This window comes from Carcharhinus amblyrhynchos, chromosome 4 (assembly GCF_965287045.1).
Source record: "Carcharhinus amblyrhynchos chromosome 4, sCarAmb.v2.hapA, whole genome shotgun sequence".
In the NCBI taxonomy this organism is placed as follows: Eukaryota; Metazoa; Chordata; class Chondrichthyes; order Carcharhiniformes; family Carcharhinidae; genus Carcharhinus; species Carcharhinus amblyrhynchos.
Window position 1 is genome coordinate 43,987,214 of NC_137327.1, and position 22,123 is coordinate 44,009,336.

The 22,123-nt window shown below is 43.0% G+C and overlaps 1 protein-coding gene across 1 annotated transcript in view; it reads right to left on the bottom strand.

Annotated features, from left to right (window-relative positions):
- bcar1 (BCAR1 scaffold protein, Cas family member) overlaps positions 1 to 11,472 on the bottom strand; it is a 236,276-nt gene extending 224,804 nt beyond the window's left edge. Inside the window, exon 1 of the mRNA XM_080187043.1 lies at positions 10,605 to 11,472. Coding sequence (XP_080043169.1) covers positions 10,605 to 10,616 — 12 coding nt within the window. The 5' untranslated portion in view covers positions 10,617 to 11,472. The remainder of the gene's footprint in view (positions 1 to 10,604) is intronic.
- Positions 11,473 to 22,123: the final 10,651 nt, after the last annotated feature.

Consider the following 22,123-nt stretch of genomic DNA (forward strand, 5'->3'; position numbering starts at 1 on the left):
AAAGATCAGAGCAGATCATTTGGGCCCAAACTTTGACATTATTTAACTTCATCCCCTGTTCAAACAATGTCAAAACTGTTTTAACCATATTTCGTAAGTCTTTAATAAGCTGTGCCTGCAAACAGTTTGATAATTCAGCAAAATGAGGGGGGGGGGCGCTGGCGGAGTGTTGTTTCTGGTGAGAAAACTAACAAGCAACACACCAGTTTTCTGTCCGGATCTTACAACGCTGTCTATAAAAAAATCATGATGTGGAGATGCCAACGTTGAACTGGGGTAAGCACAGTAAGAAGTCTTACAACATCAGGTTAAAGTCCTACAGGTTCTTTTCGTAGGGTGAGCTTTTGGAGCTCTGCTTTTTCATCAGGTGAGAGCTTGTGCTACCAAGTAAACCTGTTGGACTTTAACCTGGTGTTGTGAGACCTCTTGCTATAAAAATCAAGGGGATGTGTTTCACTCTGACATGTTGGGGGGGGGGTCCTCAACACACTGACAAAACTCAGCTACAAAGAGATCTTGCACTGAGGAACCACCACCGCCCCCCCCCCCCCGCCACCTGCCCCTTCTTCCCCACCCTGATCCCATTCTCCACCCTCTCCTCCCCACTCTTAGTCAGAGCTAGCACACACCCCAGCAACAGTCATTGCCAGCATCCCCGCTCCTCCGTCCGCTCGCAGTCCCCGCCACATCCAAATGACCCCCCACCCCATGAGGTGCCCATCCCTTAGGAAAGGTTAGCACTGCCAGGTTGCCATTGCACGGATGCACGCTGGGCTAACATGATGTCACGTCGGGGCATGGTATCATGCGGGGCGGATGGGAGAAATCAATATCTGGCTAGGGGATGGATTAAGAATATGGAAATGTATTGAAATTCACGTAAAACAATGGATGTGAGTCTGATGACATCGCCCGGGAGGGCCAGGGAAGATCCAAGATCGTGATTTCGCCAGCGAGTGTGGGTTCAAGATCACCCCCCCCAGTGTTTCAGCATTCATTTCTTCCTATTTCATAGAAAGGAAAGAATAGGTCCCACCAGAATAACTATTTATTATGTGCATTTATATTCTCTAATTGGCAGCAATTGAAAGAGATAAATACATCAATCTTTCCCAAAGCCCTGCACAATTTATCTCAGTTCACGTTGTATAGCAGTTAACTTAATGATGACACAATGGCACTGGTGACACCTTGTACCACATTATGGAATGATAGATTTTTATATGACAGGATCAGACCATTTGGCCCATTATGAAAGTGCCATCTTTTTCAAAGAGCTTTCTAATTATCCCTACAGCTCTGTAAAAGTCCCCTCTTCGGGTATATATCCAATTCCCTTTTGAAAGTTACTATTGAATCTGCTTCCAGGATTACCATTTCCCAACCTTAACCAACGCTGCCCACCAGCCAGCTCTTTTGCTAATTACCTTAAAAATATGTCCTGGGGTTATCGACCCTCCTGTTTCTCCTTATCCACGCAATAGAAACCCTTCAATAGCCTGATCAACTCCATTCAATTTCACCGCTCTGCCCCAAGGGCAGCTGCCACAATTTCCCCATGAAAGCTGAAAGTGCTCATCCCTGGTACCATACCAGTAAATCCTCTCCAAGCCTTGATACTCATTCTAAAGCCTGCTGGCTGGAATTCGTTACAATACTCCATCAGAGCCCTAACCAGAGATTTATAAAGATTTAATATAACTCATTCTACGTTGTGTCCTATTCCTCTATTTGAAGCTACAGATCCTGTATGCCTTTTCAACAGCTTTGGCAGATTGCTTTCGACTGATATAAGAAAAGGATTCTTAAAGCTTGGCTGCACAGCAGAATCTCCATTGCTGATTTTTCTTTTATGTTTCTAAACGCTGTGCGAAATCGGAATATTAACGTTTGAAATATTTTTAAAATTTGCTTTAAGGAGTGAGTGGCTTGCCCGATTTACTCTGCTATTGTTTCATTTGAAGCGTCGCAGTAAATAAACGCAGGATAGGCGACAAGTTTGTCTCTTGTTCAGTTGCAGCCTTTAACCAGATGCATCATTTCAGCTCTGGTTGCGAGTGAGTTCAACCTGGAGCCGATATTTAAACAGGGAGCCTTGCTGGGCTGGGTTTAGAGAGTGAGCATTGCTCGCACTCTCCCGTCATCACGCCATACTCCGGGGATTCGGACTGCAATCCTTTCAAAGAAAACCAAGGAAAATCAATTCCCAGTCCGAAGGGAATAGTTGGCGAGAGAGACAGACACAGGGACCATTCAACTTTGAGATTTCTCAACACTGAGAGAAGTATTTATCTGTATGTGGGGCAGCGCATTCAATTTCAGAGCCAGTGAATGAAATGTAGGACAATCCATACAACCAAGGAATGCACCTTTAATAGCACCTATCTAATCAGCTAACAATTAATGAAAAGTTTCAGAGAAGCACCGCTCTGAAACAGCCAGTAGCTGGTATTTTTAGCACGGAGTAGCAAAGTTATTCCCCGATGAGAGCAGCAACGTCACAGAGCTTACGTAGGCCTGGTGCACCACAGCACATAGTATTGACCCAAAAATTTGGGTCAGCCAAGTCAAGAGAGTGCTCTAACACAGAGGGCCGCAATCTGAAATACAGCACCTTTCTCTGATGCCCAATGCTATCTTTGGGAAGAACGCAAAAGAGAGTTGGGGGATGCAGCCTGCACCAAGAGACACAAGTGGCTGAAGGTGTTTCTTTTCCCCCGTTATGTTCTTTATATTACATTCGTCGCTGCACTAGTGTGAAGAGGGCACAGGCAGGACTCTCTGGAGTTTGGAAACCGGATATAAAAACTGAGACTACTGAAAGCAGTCAGCGGGTCAGGCCTCATCTCTAGAGAGAGAGGAACAGGGTCAACGTTTGAAGTTGACAACCTTTCATTGGCCCTGGAAGAAGTAGTCGGAGATTTGGGATAATAGAAAAAAGGAGCTGATAAAGCTCCAACTGCAAAAAGCAATCGCACACACACACACAGAAACTGTTGGTATTGTTTTATCACTGTGGCACCGAGCACTGTATGTGATACAAAACAACTAATGACTCATAAGTAGTTGCAAATTGTGGAAGGTTTTGATTGCTAAATAAATGCTGTCTGCACTTGTTGCTGTCTACACTTCCCGCTGCCTCAGGAGAGCAGCCAGCGTAATTAAGGACCCCACGCACCCCAGTCATACTCTCTTCCACCATCCAAAAGTCTGAGGTCATGTACTAACCCACTCAAGAACAGTTTCTTCCCTGCTGGCATCAGACTTTTGAATGGACCTACCTCACATCAAGTTGATTTTTCTCTACATCCTAGCTATGACTATAACATTACACTCTGCACCCAGTCTTTTGCTTCTCCCCTTTGTATTCAAGAACGGAATGCTTTGTCTGTATAGCGCAAGAAACAATACTTTTCACTGTATCCCAATGCATGTGACAATAATAAATCAAAAAATATACGGAACAATACTTTCCACTTTCTGCACTTGCAAAAGCATGCAGCCTCCTCCTCAAGGAGGGAAAAAACTGAAAACATTTAAATCATCCACAGAAACAAGAAAAATTGCAAACATTTTAAAATGCATCCACCAAGGGACAGAATCCCTACACAGTAAAGCTTAGGGCAGGAGCTTTAATGAGTCACTAAATACCATAAGCGGTAACGGGTAATGGTAAAAGCATCGATACAGCTGTTATCAATGCCTAATAAACCACTCTGCAATAAACAGTGTGACTGCCTCTGAGATACTGCCTGCCGATGGACATTCAGAGGGCCGTGCACCAAACAGAAATCAAGCCAGTGGCGTGATTATAAGGCCACTGGAAAAAAATCAACAAACATTGAATTTGAAATGACACAGATGAGAGTTGCACTTTCGCAACATCGTGTCTATTAGTGTTTCTAACTGAGGATTTAACTGAACAATATTTCTTTCTTAAATGAGCACAGCTATCTGTAATGCTTATTCTTCATTGGAAAATTCTAGCCTTTTTCTCCCCCACAAATGGCAGGCATCTCTTGTTACCTTGTAGTTTTTCACCAAAACACATGGGATTTCTGCAGCAAAACAGCTTTGAATCGATCCTGAGAAGTTTCGTGTAGACATTTGATTTGCCCAGCCCAAACCACTATTTTTGCACTCTGCAAGGGCTAAGCAACTTCACGAGCGGACCTCAAAGCAGGACTGAGGCACAGAATAAAGAAGCTGCAGTGACAACACATCAGCAAGAGGTGACCCCAGCCCCCTGACACTTTTTATTCAATATATAATGTCACAGAGTCAGGATGTGGCAATGAAACACTATAAACCAGCAAGGAATGCAAAGAGTGCTGCCAGGCTGATTATCTGAAGCTATAACAGGTCAAGCAATATGTGCAGGGTCTACATGGGAGAGATGGGATATGACGGCTATCCAGAGCTAATAAAGCAGAGACACTGAAGGCCAGCATTTTGAATGGTGATCGACAAGAGCTTCCTAAACAAGGGGGCCACAGTCAATCAGCAGCTTATTAAATCCAAAAGATTGGATTTTTGTATACAAGGAAACTGCCCGGCTACTCCTGGGCGCAAGACCGAGCTGGAAGCTTTGATCTAAACTGTATTTCCTCTCATCTGTGCCACAGCCTCATCTCGGAGTCTGTGCTGCATGTTTTATTAGCTATCACCAAAGATTTCCTTTGATGGAGCGCTGTAACCACAATAAAGCATACGCCATCGCTTTGACTGCGCTTATCTTATTCAGTGTATAATCCAACCCAACCATTCCGAGTTTAAACGCTGTGACTAAATGATTCTGTCACGTTGAGATATAGGGAAGTTATTGCTGCCGACAATTCAAAAAAGCAGTTTTCCCAAATAATTTCATCCCACTTTGTTCATTTTTAAACTCACAATTGTTAGTACAGCGCAGCTGCCCCTCTATGACACTCACCGATATATGCAATCACCATTATGACAGATGTATTACCTCTTGTGATTCTCCACATCCAAGCAGGTGAGCTGATCATTTGTTTTATTACGGTGTTCAAACTGGCAGCCTCATTTCTTACACGAGGCGCGTGGCTTCACTGCAGAAGTACTTCATGGCTGGAAAGCACTCCAGAGGTTGTGAAAGAAGCTATTTAAATGCAGTTCCACACTGAAGTGGCTACCTTTTGTGGGTGGGCCAAGAGAACCAGTATCTGTAGCTTACTTAGAAAGCAACACTGCCACAGCACCACCTGTACATCCCCTTTATCGCCTTACTAAAAACCACTTTCACATCTTTTCTCCCACCTGAAGGGAATTGTTAACATATCATTTGTGACAGCATGGTGGCACAGTGGTTAGCACTGCTACCACACAGCACCAGGGACCTGGGTTCAATTCCTCACTTGGGTCACTGCCTGTGTGAATTTGCACGTTCCCCCCATGTCTGCGTGGGTTTCCTCCGGGTGCTCCGGTTTTCTCCCACATTCTGAAAGACGTGCTGGTTAGGTGCATTGACCCGAACAGGTGCCGGGCTGTGGCAACTTGGAGAATTTCATAGTAACTTCATTGCAGTGTTAATGTAAGCCTACTTGTGACTAATGAGTTGACTTTAAAATTTCAGAAGCACATTGTTAGGTGGCATTTTGGGGTATCCGCTCACATCGACTTTGAGGATATTGATTAGGAGCAGGAACGCTGACGGGTTTACCTACATTTCTTTTGCATGACTAATTTGATACACGAATCAACCCTGAAACTAAGAAATCAAAAGTAAGCCCTTCTTGAACTGCATGACTTAACTCCACATTAAGCAGTACCCTCAACAAATCTGCCATTGGGGAGCTCCTATATTACAGATTGAGTTGCAAAATAGTATTTACCAATTGAAAAATGAAGTGTTCCTCCAGGAACTAAAATCCTGCTAATGTCTTTTGGAGGGGAGAAGAGGGCACACACAAAAGTTCAGAGTCTAAACTTAGCTTGTGCATAGGATTGCAACACAGAACACAGTCCAAAAACAAAAATTCACTACAGTCTGGAACAACACAGTAACAATCCAACTGTGGCCTGCGTCATGGATCTGCCTAGTAACAGCACTAACATGAATTTAACAAGGCATAACAGGATGCAGTCTTCGCAGCAACTGACAGAACTCTGCCTAGCGGCAGCAGCCTACATTCAAAAGATGTGATTTTCACAATAACAAGTTTAACAGGCGTCTAGACAGAACCAGGTGCAAATCGACCTGTTAGCAGGAAACAGCTTACCTAGATGGCTGAGAGTTTAGCTAATTTCTAGAGTCAAGGAATTTGAGAGCCAAATACACCGCATGAAGAATCAAAGAGGACAAATGATTTAAATGCCAGCACCCTCAGAAGCAGGCAGATGAGTTTACACCTAATAGTCGAGAGGCCTGAGCGACCACTCCACAACTCACAGCCTGGAAGCTAAGCCTGCATCTACGTCTTACAGAAAGGCAGTATAGGAACCTTCATGAAGATAGTTTAAATAACTTCACTGGACCAAGAAAAGATATTTCCCAGATTTGATCCTTGTATTGTGTGGTAATTATAAGCTGAATTTGACTACATAGCTTTATTTGGATATTGTTTTGGAATGAGGAAATCTTAAGGAGTTCAGGGATCGAGAATGTATTTTGGAACAAGGGATAATTTCTACATAAACTGGGTGCATGTTTAGTGATTAATATACTCAATTGTCTTTGAGTATTTTAGCCCCACTCATGTATATTTGTCTTTTCTTTCATTTAATTATTAATCTTTAATAACTGTCATAGGATGACCAGATTGGTTAATCTCACTGGGGGTTTCATGTGACTCCTCACGCGATTCCAAAATCAAAAGTCGGGATAGCCTCGCAGATAACGTCAGTGTGGTCTGTGTCACCTGACATACCCATTTTCCAAAATTTTCATATGTGGTCATTAACCTGAGCACCCAGAGGAAACCCACATGGACCATGGGGAGAACATGCAAACTCCACACAGACAGTGACACAAGTCAGGAATCAAACCCAGGTCCCTGGCACTGAGAGGCAGCTGTGCTAACCACTGTGCCACCATGCCGCCCCGTCTCCATTGTCTCCTTTTGACAGAGCTGTCAATTAGTCTCACCCCACATCTCTCAACTGTTTCCTTTTCAAATATCTATTTGGTATATCTATATGGGTATATCCATATCCATATGGGTCTGTACTCGTTGGAGTTTAGAAGGATGAGGGGGGATCTTATAGAGACGTATAAGATAATGAAAGGGACGGATAGGGTAGAGGTAGAGAGATTCTTCCTGCTTAGAAAGGATCGCAGGACTAGAGGACACAGCCTCAAGATAAGGGGGGTGCAGTTTATATCGGAGTTGAGGAGGAACTTCTTCACTCAAAGGGTGTTGAATCTCTGGAATTCTCCGCCCGTTGGTGGTGGAGGCTACCTCGCTAAATATATTTAAGTCACGGGTAGATAGGTTTCTGATAGACAGGAGAATTAAGGGTTATGGGGAGAAAGCGGGAAAGTGGAACTGATCCACTTCAGATCAGCCATGATCTTATTGAATGGCGGGCCAGGCTCGAAGGGCTAGATGGCCTACTCCTGCTCCTATTTCTTATGTTCTTATGTTCTATCCAATTCCCTTGGAAAAAAGTTACCAATGAATGCTTCCACTTCCATTCGGATCATTATAACTCAGTATCTAAATGATTTCTCCTCATCTCTCACCTTGACTCTTCATCAAATCTTATGTTTGCATTCCCTGGTTACCTTCCAGTACACTATCAGAAAGCTTCCAGCAATGCTGCATGGCAATGCCTCACTCATTTACCTGTGTTGCAATGTTTAAACAGTGTTTCTGAAGCAGTCAATCTTGGAAAGGAGGGACTGGTTGAACTGTGCAATTCCCATTTAACTTGCTGCCAATCTTTGTACATAATAAACCTCTGCATAATTATTGATGATTCGTATGCATTTTATTCATCTTCCCCAAAAGCATTTCTTCCTGTCAATGATCTGGGTGCACGGTGGTTAGCACTGCTGCCTCACAGTGCTAGGGAACCTTGGGTCACTGTCTGTGTGGAGTTTGTGCATGCTCCCCATGTCCGCATGGATTTCCTTCATGTGCTCTGGTTTTCTCCCACAGTCTAAAGATGTGCAAGTTAAGTTGACTGGCCATGCCAAATTGACCTTAGTGACAGGAGGATTAGCACGGTAAATGAGGGTTACGGGAATATGGCCTGAGCGGGATTATGGTTGATACAGACTCAATGGGCCAAATGGGCCTCCTTCTATACTGTAGGGATTCTATGATTTAATTTATTTTCATTAAATTCCAGAGACTTCACAAAATACTGCAGAGACCCAACAGTCTTAACAGCGCCCTTTTAATTTGGGATACTTTGTAAACCCTATTTCCTGGAATGTGGGTGATTTGCCAGCCCTCACAGCTGCATTTATTTTACCAAGTGCTACAGTAACAGAAGCAGTGAATTCTCCAGCTCTGCACAGATGCTGAGTCACAGTCAGTCCCTGTCAGCAAAATCCGTGTCTTACTCAGTTTAGCACTCAATGTACTGAAATAGGGCGAACAACATTAGTTTACAGTGAGATACATCAATCTAAAACCATCCAGTGGCTACCAGGAACCGCCTTCAGGAATCCAAAGCTGTTCCCTCTGCAATGTATAATTATCGTACCATTTAGATACTGTAATGCTACAACCCTGTTATTCAATGATTACTGGCAGTGCAGGGCTACCACAGCATTCTATGCTAAACTCACTGCAGCTGTGATCTCAAGGCTGTGTCTCACGCATTAGAGAAAAAGCCTCATTCTGTCCTTGTACAAGCACATCCTGAAAAACAGCAGCAAAGTTAAACCATCCAAGTGGTCATTTTAATCTATTTCCTGTCATTATAACTTGGATTCACATCATGCACTGCAATCCCAATTACTATGTGTGCAATCCAGAAAATTGAACCTACATTTCTACTTATTAAGCAATAGGAAAGTCATTTTGCATTGTGCTGAGACAAGTTCGAAGTCAGCTTTTAATTTGAGTCCGGGTGTATTCTAAGCCATTGAGGCGTAGTTATCATGACCTCTACCACCTTGAAGGTGGAGGGCAGCAGGTGCAAGACCTGCAAGTCCTCCTCCAAGTCACACACCAAGAAATAGCTTGCCATTTCTTCATTGTTGCTGGGTAAAGATATTAGAACTCCCTAGTCAACAGCACCACGGGTCTAACTTCACAACAAGGCCTTCAGCAATTCAGGAGGTTAACTCATCACCACCCTTGTCAAGGGCAACAAGGGGTGTGCAACAAATGCTGATCATTCCAGTGACACCCACATCCTCAAAATGGAACAGGACTCTACCGGCTGACATCTAGGCAAATAAATGGAAGAGATACAGATTAGCTTTGATCTAATTGATAAGCTTGTATGTCTGAGCGACCTACTCCTGCTTTTAATTGATTCGCTGTTTTTGGGCTTTGTTCACTTTCCTGCACACTGTCAGTGGCTGTGTTCTGGGTACATGTTAACATGAAGAGTTTGACTGTATACATGGGAAAAGTTCTCTAGCTAACAATCTTTCTTTTTGATTGTTTGGGGGTGAGGGGGGAGGGGTATTGAAAGTGGACAGAATCCAGAGGGGGAAAGATGGTAATGCCCACAAAGATCCTACATCCCCACCCTAATAACATCAATAGACAATTTGTATTCTTGCACTGTGTGTTTGTAAACAAAGGAACAAGATTTGCCAAAAACATGAGAAACAGAGATTGCTGCATACAGTACACCAATCCTACCACTTCAGACAGGTGCCTTGCCAGAAAATGCTACATTCATTATATTCTGTCGCAGTACCACGTCAGTTTAAAAGATTACATTTATTATAATAGGCAAATCTAATGTTGTTTCTTGTACAATTGCAAATCTGCAGAATTAAATCTACAAGTTAAAAAAAACACTGAGATCCCCAACCACCCCCGCAAAAAAAGGAGTTAAGTAATAACTGGCAAGATGTTTGCATATCTGTTCTGTCAGCCTGCAGTAGAGTGGGCATGGTAACCCCTTATCCACCCCTCCAAGTGGCAGCAGGAGCTGAGTGGGTTTTCTAGCCCCACTGGGGCCAGGCTCCAAACACACACACACACAGACAGACTCAGATAGACACACACACACAAGTGTACAAACACGGAGACAGGCATACAGACACAGATGGATAGACACACACATACACACAGAAAAACACACACACACAGACAGGCATACACACACATACAACACAAAGACACACAGTGACATATACACAGGTTCACAGACACACATTCTTACAAAGACACAGAGAGACATACACACAGACAGTGACAAACATACACACACTGACACACAGACACAGGCGGGTGCAATGTACGAACTAGGGAATGCTCTGTACCCTTCTAAACAACCAGCACGAACATCACCGCACTTTCAGCCACCAGAGATTTACAAAGGGCAGTGGTTACTCCAGTTTGATCAGGGAGTCTCGCTGGTACGAGTCCAGCGAAGCTGAGTTTTACTGCAGCAAAAGGCCGGCAGAGCCAGCCACAGAGAGGGACTTTGCGAATTGCAGTCATACTCACCGGCACAGACATCTCCTGCTCTTTCTCTGCCCGCTTGCCGGGTGCTGTTGTGTTGTGTGTTGTGTCGGTTGTCAGTTTCACTCCAGTTTCCTCTCCCAGGGTTGGGATAACCGCCCGATTTTCCCGGAGACGATCAGCTGGATCCCATATTTCCCTCTTCCGCCAAGGATTGTCCCCCTCTGCTGAACTTGCAGCTTTGTGTGAGTGAGTGAGTGTGCGGATCTGTATTGTCAGCAGCGGCCGCTCACTGACAGCCGCTCACTGACAGCCGCTGACATGGACCTGATGCTCAAACAGAGAAACTGCGCCCCGGTTAATCCCCCTCCTCCTGCCGCTCTGAGTGCCCGGCTTCTCCAATCCTCTACTGCCTGCAATCCGGCTCCTTCCTCCCGCTGAAAATTCAGACAGATGCAACTTGTAGCGGAGCACCCGGGCTGCTTATTGCGGTGACTTGACAGCACGAAGAGCCCCAGCTCCGGCTCCTGAACCTCCTCCCCCTCTCAGCCGGCTACAATGACGAAATCGGCAACTTCACCTTAAAGGCTCAGCCAACCCGGCAAAGCGCAGGCGCTGGGATAGAGTCTGGATCCAGCAGGGAAGGAGTTTGTTAGAGTATTAAAGGGACACTGTCCTCTCCAACACTGAGGTCCCAGCCCTGCCCTTTGGGCAAACAGCGCTCCTTAAATGACATGACACTAGCTGGGAGTTTTTTTTTTGGGGGGGGGTGATAAGAGGGGTTTGTTGGTACTGTCAACGATTGAAGACTCAGTTGGAGTTTCTACTCCTGCAGATCCAAAGGAGCCAATTCCAAAGAGTTACATTGTTGGCAAGACCCAGGGCTTTATCAGCCACTCGGCAGTGCACCGGTTCAATCTTCTGAAATAAATACACCATGCAGTACAGAGCTGTGCTAAAATTCCCAACTCCTCTCCAGCCAGGGCCATGCTATTCATTGGCTTTTGGAGTTATCGGAATGGTGTAGGAGGAATCTCAACACTTCATAATAATTCTATTACTAACAGATCATTAACGGTGTCCCGGAATTCTACAGTGTGTCCTGGTTCAGATACTGGGTTATTATCTTGTGTACTACAAAGTTGGCTAACTCATTCATCTTCAGTGTGGCCAATGATTTATTTTCAACCTATGACATGCATTATTTTTAAACTAAAGATTCTTTGAGATACAACAGATAAATATTCACCTTCATTATTCAATTTGCTGTAGGTTTCCACAGGCAACCGCTTGGAAATGTTATTCCAAGCTGATGATTTACTTTTTCAGTTAATAAGTACGTTAATGCCAACCTCTCTCAGGTGAAGTTCACCAAAGGTTGTTGATCTGGATGAGACCCTTTCATGGTCTGATTGGGATACCTCCCCAAACCGATGAGGAAGGATGAACTGGCTCTGTCTTTATTCAGCCCCCTCTGCTGGTAGCAGCAAGGTTTAATCCAACAAGGTTCCTTTTCCCATGGGTACCTTTCCATTCCTAGTAATTATATGTGGAGACATTTCAACCACGCTTTTTTGAGTTGGATTAAATTTTACACCTCCCGCTGCCTCAGAAAAGCAGCCAGCATAATCAAGGACGCCACATACCCCGGACATTCCCTCTTCCACTTAATTCTCACTTCTAATCTGTGTAAGTGTATATGTATGTGTTATACTATTTATCTCCTTATCTTTTTGATTTGATTTATTATTTATATATTCCAAGTGGAAAATAGAATCCACTAGTCCATCTGGGCATTACCCACAGGATCTTTTGAGATGAGATAATGTCCATTTGTGTTCATCGAAGATGGTAATCAGTTACAGGACTTCATGTCATGGGAAGACCATTCTGTCCCTTTGTCTTTATTGGAGATGGTAATCAGTCTCTGCATGCTTTTAGAGATACTATGTCTGGAAACAGGGAGGGGTCCATTGTCCCTTAGAGAAACACCCTGCAGAAATTCCTCCCAGTGGTCGACAGTACATTCTCAGCCATCTTTGGGGTTTTTGTTCACTTTAAAATATAAAACTCAGGTTTTTTTGAAGTTCAACTTTTCAAGCATAATTCCATGGATGTTTTTCTCCATCATCATGACACTAGTCCATTAACGCTATAAAAAATAGTTAGTTCCGTTGAAAGGTTACTGACCTGAAACACTAACTAAGTTTCTCTCTCCACTGTTGCTGCCTGACTGCTGAGTATTTTGCAACATTTCTTGGGTTTAATTTCAGCATAGCCTTAATTGCAAAGTCTGACATAGTGGCAATGGTACGATTCAACTCAGTGCTCACAATCCAGGGAGGAGGAGCACGACAGGTCTAGTTGCTGCTTCTGGTTGCTATTTTTTCAAAATGTCCACATGCGGATAGTTGGTAAGAACAGAATAGGTCTTGACTGTGACGATCGCCATCAACATTCACCATTCCTGCTCTCACACAAGCCTTTGTTCACATGTAGAAAATGTCATTTGGATAAGATGACAAAGTAAAGGTGTGCCATCATTCTCCCTGCATACTGAGCCACACCGCCCACATGTAAATGATAACATTATAAAACATTGATTTCAAGGAGTACTTTATTGAAAGCATTACATTTGTCACACGGAAACAGTTTCAAAATTAAATTAAAGCATCAGTTACTTTAATCACCGGTCATTAAACACAAGCTTTTAAGAGTTTAGTTGCTTCAACATTGCAACAAATATTCTGACGATTACGCCTCATTAAAATTTCTACACATTCCCTTGCTAAATATTTACACACAGACACACATAAATATACATACATATAATATACACATGTGTGTGTTTACTTCTGCTGATTTCTAATTGCTCTTTGACATCTTCTTGTTTAGTCTTTTACGAACTGCTTGCTTTCTGCTCATTTAATCTGCTGCTGCTTCCCAATGGTCTTCATCACTGTCCACTTATCATCCTGCCAGTGTTTGATTTGATTCGATTTAATATTATCACATGTATTAGTACACAATGAAAGGTATTGTTTCTTGTGTGCTATACAGATAAAACATACCGTTCTTAAAGAAAGAAAGGAGTGCAGAATGTAGTGTTACAGTCAAAACTAGGGGAAAGAGAAAGATCAACTTAATACAAGGTAGATCCATTCAAAAGTCTGATGGCAGCAGGGAAGAAGCTGTTCTTGTGTCGGTTCGTATATGACCTCAGACTTTTGATCTTTTTCCCGACAGAAGAAGGCAGGACAGAGTATACCTGGGTTGCGTGGGATCCTTAATTATGCTAGCTGCTTTGATGAGGCAGTGGGAAGTGTAGATACAATCAATGGATGGGAGGCTGGTTTGCGAGATGTAGCAAACCTACATTCAAGACCTTTTGTAGTTTATTGTGGTCTTGAGCAGAGCAGGAGCCATATCAAGCTGTGATACAACCATAAAGAATGCTTTCTATAGTGCACCTGTAAAGATTGATGAGAGTTGTAGGACATGCTAAATTTCCTTAGTCTCCTGAGGAAATAGAGGCATTTGTGGGCTTTCTTAACTATAGTGTCAGCATGGGAAGACCAGGACAGGTTGTTGGTGATCTGGACACCTAATAACTTGAAGCTTTCAACCACTTCTACTTCATCCCCATTGATGTAGACAGAGGAATGCCTTCCACTACATTTCTTGAAGTCGCTGACCATCTCCTTCATTTTGTTGACATTGTCATCACACCAGTTCACCAGGTTCTCCATTCTTTTCCTCTACTCTGTCTCATCATTATTTGAGATCTGATGGTGGTGTCATCAGCAAATTTGAAAATTGAGTTGGAGAGGAATTTGGCCATGCAGTCATAAGGAGTATATTAAGGGGCTGAGGACGTAGCATTGTGGAGCACCAGTGTTGAAAATGATCGTGGAGGAGATGTTGTTGCCTATCCTTGACTGCAGTCTGAGGGTTAGGAAGCCTAGGATCCAGTTGCAGAGGGAGGAGCTGAGCCCCAGGCCGTGAAGTTTGAAGATGAGTCTTGTAGGAATAATGGTGTTAATGGCTGAGCTGTAGTCTATGAATGGGAGTCTGACATCTTTGTTATGTAAGCGTTCCAGGGATGAGTGTAGGGCCAGGGAGATGGCGTCTGCTATGGACCTGTTGCAACGATAGGTGGATTGTCATTGATCCAGGCAGCCGGGGAAGCAGGAATTGATTTGTGCCATTACTAATCTTTCAAAGTACTTCATAATTATGGATGTCAGAGCATAGGACGATAGTGATTAAGGCACGCTGCCTGGCTTTTCTTTGATACCAGGATGATGGTCATCTTCTTGAAGCAGGTAAGGACCTCAGATTGGCATACAGAGAGGTTAAGGATGTCTGCAAATAACTGACCAGCTGGTCCACGCAGGACTTGAGTGCTCATTTGGGCCAGTTACTTTCCATGGGTTGATTTTTGAGAAGGCTGCCCTGATGTCGGCAGTGGTAACTCTGGATATAGGTTTGTCCAAGGCTTCCAATGGAAGGCATGGTCTTACTGACCTCTTGCTCAAAACAAGAATAGGATGCATTGAGCTTATCAGGGAGGAGTGCATTGCAGCCGGCAACTTTACCAATTGTTCCCACTCTCCTGCTCATTCATCCGATTTCCTTTTGGTCTTTTACTCTTCTGCACATTCTTTTGTTTGCCAACTGGTATTTTCCGCTGCCTGCAAATCCTCTTTTCTGTTTGTCACTCCCGCTGCTCTCCATGCAGTCTTTCTTAGCTTTGAAGAAAGACTTGTAATTATGCAGGGCCATTCACACCCACAAGATATCCCAAAGGTCTTTACACTTCTAAAGTGTAGTCATGGTTGCAATACACAAAATGCAAAGCAAATTTGCAAACAGCAAGGAACCACAATCAGCAATGAAATAAATGAGTTTGGGAGACCATACATTAAGTAGCCAATTCTCAAGTTATCAACATTATACTATATCCTTGCATTAGTTTCATGCTAAACTTGAGAGGACCCAGTGGCTTTGAACCCATGATTCCTAGAGCTTTGCAAACTATTTTCCTTGTCTAGGTGCCTTATAAACTAGTTGATGGAACCCGATTAGTCAACAATATGATTAGTCCACAACTCCAGTATCAATGTGTCACGTAACTACCAGGATGGTGGAAGGTGAACTTGATGGACTGTGGTCGATTATCCTCAAACGATCCCACCGTTCCTACAAGAGGGGATAAATGGCGGCAGGTAAAAGGAAAATGGAAGTAAAAGACTAGATCAATGGAAACTTAGTGATAAGAAGGTTATTTGCATAAGGATAAAAATGAAGAAGAAAAGACACCTCATCCTACTTTTCCTAGGCCACCTGTGCAATAAATGAGAAGGCAAAATACTGCAGATGCTGGAATCTGAAACAAGAACAGAAAATGCTGGAGGAACTCAGCAGGTCTGACTGCATCTGTAGAGAGAGAATAGAACCTGAAGAAGGGTCATCCAGTGTCAAAACATTGGCTCTATTCTCTCTCCACAGATGCTCTCAGACCTGCTGAGTTTCTCCAGCATTTTCAGTTTTTTTGTGCAATAATTGAGATCATTTGGTGTCGATATCACTTGTAAATTAATCCATCTGATTTCACCTTGGAGTTTCTTAGACAACCTTATGTTGCACTGCAGTATTTCGATCTTTGCAGGTTATAATTACATTTGCACGTGTACAACAATTCATTCCAACCACTGTTTTCATAGGTTTCATAGTACGTCAGTGAAAAGAATGATAAGATGGAATAAAGTGGCACCGCAGTTTTCTAATATTGCTGCAATAAGACAATTGCCTGTATTCCAGCCTCTTCCTGTCAAGTGATGTGATCTCCTGAGCTAACTACTTTTGCCCTTGCCCTCTCATCCTGTCACATGGCCTGGAAATGATGTTGCAGTCCAGCATCCTGTGACAAACCTTGCAAGTGTTTACACCTACCCTGTGTAATGTGATTTATTGTTGAGGCATTACAGTTTTCCATTAAAAAAATAAAAAGACCAGATTCTGAGTGATAAGAAATCACTTGTCTTATGTGTAACAAAAAGACTATTGTTTTAAGAGGGCGGACATTTGAGAATGATATAGTTCCCATCTGTGACAGATCTCACAGCACTTTAATCACTAATAACAAAGTTAAAAAATATAACCATTAATGGTTGTAACTCTTAGAAGACTTGGAGCACATTAACAGTTGCCACACAACTTGAAGGGTTGAAAAAATGTTAGAAATTGCTCAAGCTTCACTTCTGGAGTCTTTAACACTGCGCCAGAATCTTTTGATTGTGTTAAAATCTTGGAACACAGTCTGCTCCAACTGTTACTCTCTATAGAACATTATATACGACATTACATGGGGAATTCTCCTGGCACTGATTTCATGCAACTTTCTCCAAGTATTGAGCTAGGATGTGTCAAAAGAATGTAGTAACTTCTTGTGACGATCACCTCAGGCCTCACTATGACAGTGTAAATGTTCTGAAACAGATTGGAAACCAACTTTGGCAGTGGTCAATAAATAAGCAAAACATCACACAGCAGATGAAAGTGTGACTCCCCCCATCCGTCACCCCTGGAAGAACAATTGCATTACATTGAATAGGCTTGTATAAAGCTTTATATAACTGTTACAGAGTACGACATATACCAGATTTCTCAGCACATTAACTGAAACAGGGAAAGCAGTTTATAAAGCAAAATTACAATGTGGCTAATTGGTACAATGAACACTGCATGAAAGACTTGGCAAGTGCTACACAAAGAAGTTCATGTAGATGGACAGTCGTGTTGGACAATAACTGTCTTCAATAGGCACTTTCTTCATGCCCAAGTATATCCTTGCATTTCAAATATAGAAAGAAACAAAGACCCTTGCATCAAAATCACACAATGTGATCTTTTACATCCACCTGAGAAGGTGGTTGGGACCTTAGGATTTAATGTTTCATCCAAATGATGGTACCTTTGACAGTGCAGCACTCCCACATTACAGGACTGAATCACACCAGCCTCGACCTTCTGCTGACCTGTTGGATCTGAATGATCACTGGCTCAGAGATGAGAGTGCTATCACTGAACCATGGCTGACATGTGTGTGCCATGTCTAAATTAAACAAACTATCTGATAGTCTTCACTTCCTCTTTGACTATACAGTCCGCAGTTCAAAATGAGTGGTTATAAAGCTTGTTTACTGAATAGTGGTATTGTTATACAGAGGACACTAGCAGCACATGATTTACATCTCACTTGTCAGTTTGGACTATAAATCACTAGTCAGAAAGCTACTGAAGTGCTTTGGCATGATGAATCAGATATAATTCATTTCCCATTAATATTCTGCTGATGTATGAGAAGAGCATTTATGTATCTTATTTTTACATTTTTTTTTGGGCAGCCCCTCGGGGATCAGATATAATGGCCTCACCTGGTGGATCAGAGACCATTGAAGCTCCGGGTGTTGAGGTGCACCTTGGCACTGCCCACCAGGCACCATAACTGAAACTAAGTAGCAGATGCCACCCAAGTGAACGTCTGTGGATTTAATCTCAAATCTCCCCGGTGATTCTTATACCATGAACTAATGTATTTCACTGGACTCTGGCTTCCACATGAGTGAATCCAAACTCCACTCTCAAAATCAGAATTTAGAATCTCCTTTCAAGCAATGCTTTCCCTCAGTCATTCCCAACAATGATCTGCTTCCAGGTTTTACAACTCTTCCTTCAGTATTCCTTTGTCTTAAATGCTTTCAAGCTTTCACACAAACTCTCAGAGATCCAGTTGCTAATTGTTTCATAATTGGTTCAACTATTACTTCACAGGCTGTAATAAAATAATAAAAACTTTAGGATCACTTCAGATATCTTCCACTTCCCACTAGCCAGCCTCTCCTCAGCTCTGCCTTGACCTTCAATGAATCCTGTTCCAAATCCAGTCTTTGTTTGTTTCTTTGATTTCAAACTTCCTGTAACATCACTTTCCATTGTCTAGTTCCATAACTAGTTGTTCTTTAATTTCCAGTGTTCTACCTGGGGAGTCTGCCTTTACGTAACTTCCTTGTCCTGCTTCTGCTTCTGGCAGAGCGGAGAGAACTATTCTCTGTCTAGCTTCTGGGGTCCATCTACTATAAATTCAGTGGTGGGCAGCACGGTAGCACAATGATTAGTACTGCTGCTTCACAGCTCCAGGGACCTGGGTTTGATTCCTGGCTCGGGTCATTGTCTGTATGGAGTTTGCACATTCTCCTTGTGTCTGCGTGGGTTTCCTCTGGGTGCTCCGGTTTCCTCCCAAAGATGTGCGGGTTAGGTTGATTGGCCACGTTAAAATTGCCCCTTAGTGTCCTGGGATGCGTAGGTTAGAGGGATTAGTAGGTAAAATATGTAGGGATATGGGGGTAAGGCCTGGGTGGGATTGTGTTTGGTGTAGACTCGATGGGCCAAAGGGCCTCTTTCTGCACTGTAGGATTCTATGATTCTATGATAAGAAGCAATCACAAGGCCTGTCTCTCCTAAAGTAGCTCCTGGCTGCTAAGCAACATCTCATTCTTTCTCCAAGCTCATGTCTACTTTTCACATCATAGACTCTCAGCACAACACAGCCAATTTGAACTGAAACCAAAAACTCCCCAATGTGCAAGCACATTTGTTTAACATAAATCTAGAGCTTTACCCTTCCTTACACAGAAATGTTAAATTAAACTCACTTAAATCTATACTTTATTTTTAATATTCAACAATACAAACATTTATCACTTAAAACTACCTCTGCTTCCTGCCAAAGTGATTGAAGTATGTAGGAATGTGGGATCATTGCTACCAGTCAACCATGGCCTCAGCCTCGGGTCTGAGATCCTGGTCTTCAAATATTCTTTCCTTCAGTTGCCTGAAGGCTGAGCTGGTACATCAGAGATCAGTTTAAAGGTAGCTCATTTCCCATTGTGATTTAACCCCAATAATATTTCTGAGTTATTCTGTGATGAGTGATTAGAAATGTGAATATTCTGAATAGTCTTTTAGATTGCTCTGCTCTTGAATTTTAGAGCTCCTTTTTGTCGCTACTGCCTCCAAGGTTTTGGCTTCCTCTTTTGCGCTAAATATTTCATTACCCTTCAGCAGCTCTCAGGAACAGTAGCTTACATTTTGATCTGGAAAACTATCTATGGATGCTTTGTAGAGGCTGAGAAATAGAAAAAGAAGTGGAGCTGTAGAGTGAGCTATTAAGACAGCTGATCAGAGTCATTGTTACAAAGCTGGCTTTTAAGGAATCTCTTAAGTTAAGTTAAATTAATTTATTAGTCACAAGTAAGCTTACATTAACACAAGAATGAAGTTACAGTAAAAATCCCCCAGTCACCACGCTCCGGCGCCTGTTTGGATACACTGAGGGAGAATTCAGCGTGGCTAATGCACCTAACTAACACATCTTTTGGGCTGTGAGTGGAAACTGGAGCACCCAGAGGAAACCCATGCAGACATAGGGAGAATGTGCAGACTCTGCAAAGACAGTGACTCAAGCCAAGAATCGAATCCAGGTCCCCTGGCACTGTGAGGCAGCAGTACTAACCACTGTGCCACCGTGCCTGGATTTAGGGCCAGCATTCCAGAGTGTGGAGTTGGATGGCTAAAGTAGTGGGGGTGATTGAATTGAATTGATTGAACTGAGTTATTGTTGTCACATGTATTGGGGTACAGTGAAAAGTATTGTTTTATGTGCACTATACAGACAAAACATATCATTCATAGAGTACATAGGGGAGAAGGAAAGGAGAGGGTGCAGAATATATTGTTACAGTTACTGATAGGTTGAAGAGAAAGATCAGCTTAACGTTTGATAGAACTATTCAAAAGTCTGATGGCAGTAGGGAAGAAACTGTTCTTGCGTCGGTTGGTATGTGTTTTCAGACTTTTGTATCTTTTTTCCAACGGAAGAAGTTGTAAGAGAGTATGTCTGGAGTGCATGGTGTCCTTAATTATGCTGGCTGCTTTGCCAAGGCAGTGGGAAGTGTAGACAGAGTCAATGAATGGGAGGCTGGTTTGCGTGATGGACTGGGCTATGTTCACAATTCTCTGTAGTTTCTTGCAGTTTTGGTCAGAGCAGGAGACATACCAAGCTGTGATGTATCTGGAAAGGATGCTTGCTATGGTGCATCTGTAAAAATTGGTACGAGGGGAGGGACATCCCAAGTTTTCTTAGCATCCTGAAAAAATAGAGGCATTGGTGGGCTTTCTTAACTATAGCATCAGCATGGGGAAACCAGGACAGATTTTTGGTGAACTCGACACTTAGAAACTTAGAAACTTACATCACCATTGATATCTCCTTTATGCTTCCTGAAGTTGAAGACAACTTCTTTCATTTTACTGACATTGAAGGAGAAATGATTGTCATTGCACCAGTTTACCAGATTCTCTATCTCATTCTTGTCATTGTTCGATACTTGACCCATTACAGTGGTGTCATCAGCAAACTTGAAAAAGGAGCTGAAGCAAAATTTGGCCACCCAATCATAAGAACGTAAGAACTAGGAGCAGGAGTAGGCCATCTGACCCTTCAAGCCTGCTCTGCCAATCAATAAGATCATGGCTGATCTTTTTGAGCTCCACTCAACTGCATACTCACCATAACCCTTAATTCCTTTGCTGTTCAAAAATTTATCTATCTTTGCCTTAAAAACATTCAACTGCTTCATTGGGCAGGGATTTCCACAGATTCACAATCCTTTGGGTAAAGACGTTCCTCCTCAACTCAGTTCTAAATCTGCTTCCCTGTATTTTGAGGCAATGCCCCCTAGTTCTAGTTCCACCCACCAGTGGAAACAACCTCCCTGCTTATAAGTTACCTATTTCCTTTACAATTTTATATGTTTCTATAAGATCCTCCCTCATTCTTCTGAATTCCAATAAATATAAGAACATAAGAACATAAGAAATAGGAGCAGGAGTAGGCCATCTAGCCCTTCGAGCCTGCCCCGCCATTCAATAAGATCATGGCTGATCTGTCGTGGCTCAGTTCCACATTCCCGCCCTCTCCCCATAACCCTTAATCCCCTCTCTTATCAAAAACCCATCAACCCGCGTCTTAAAAATATTTAGCGAGGCAGCCTCCACCACCTCAACGGGCAGAGAATTCCAGAGATTCACCACCCTTTGAGTGAAGAAGTTCCTCCTCAACTCCGTTCTAAACCGCTCCCCCTTTATCTTGAGGCTGTGCCCCCTAGTCCTACTGTCCTTTCTGAGCGGGAAGAGTCTCTCCACCTCTATCCTATCCATCCCATTCATCATCTTATATGTCTCAATGAGATCTCCCCTCATTCTTCTAAACTCTAACGAGTACAAGCCCAGTTTATTCAGCCTCTCCTCATAGCTCAACCCCCTCAACTCCGGCATCAGCCTAGTAAACCTCCTCTGCACTCCCTCCAAGGCCAAAATATCCTTGTGTAAGTGCGGCGACCAAAACTGCACACAGTACTCCAGCTGCGGCCTCACCAATGCCCTATACAGCTGCAGCAAGACCTCCCTACTTTTATATTCAATCCCCCTCGCTATGAAGG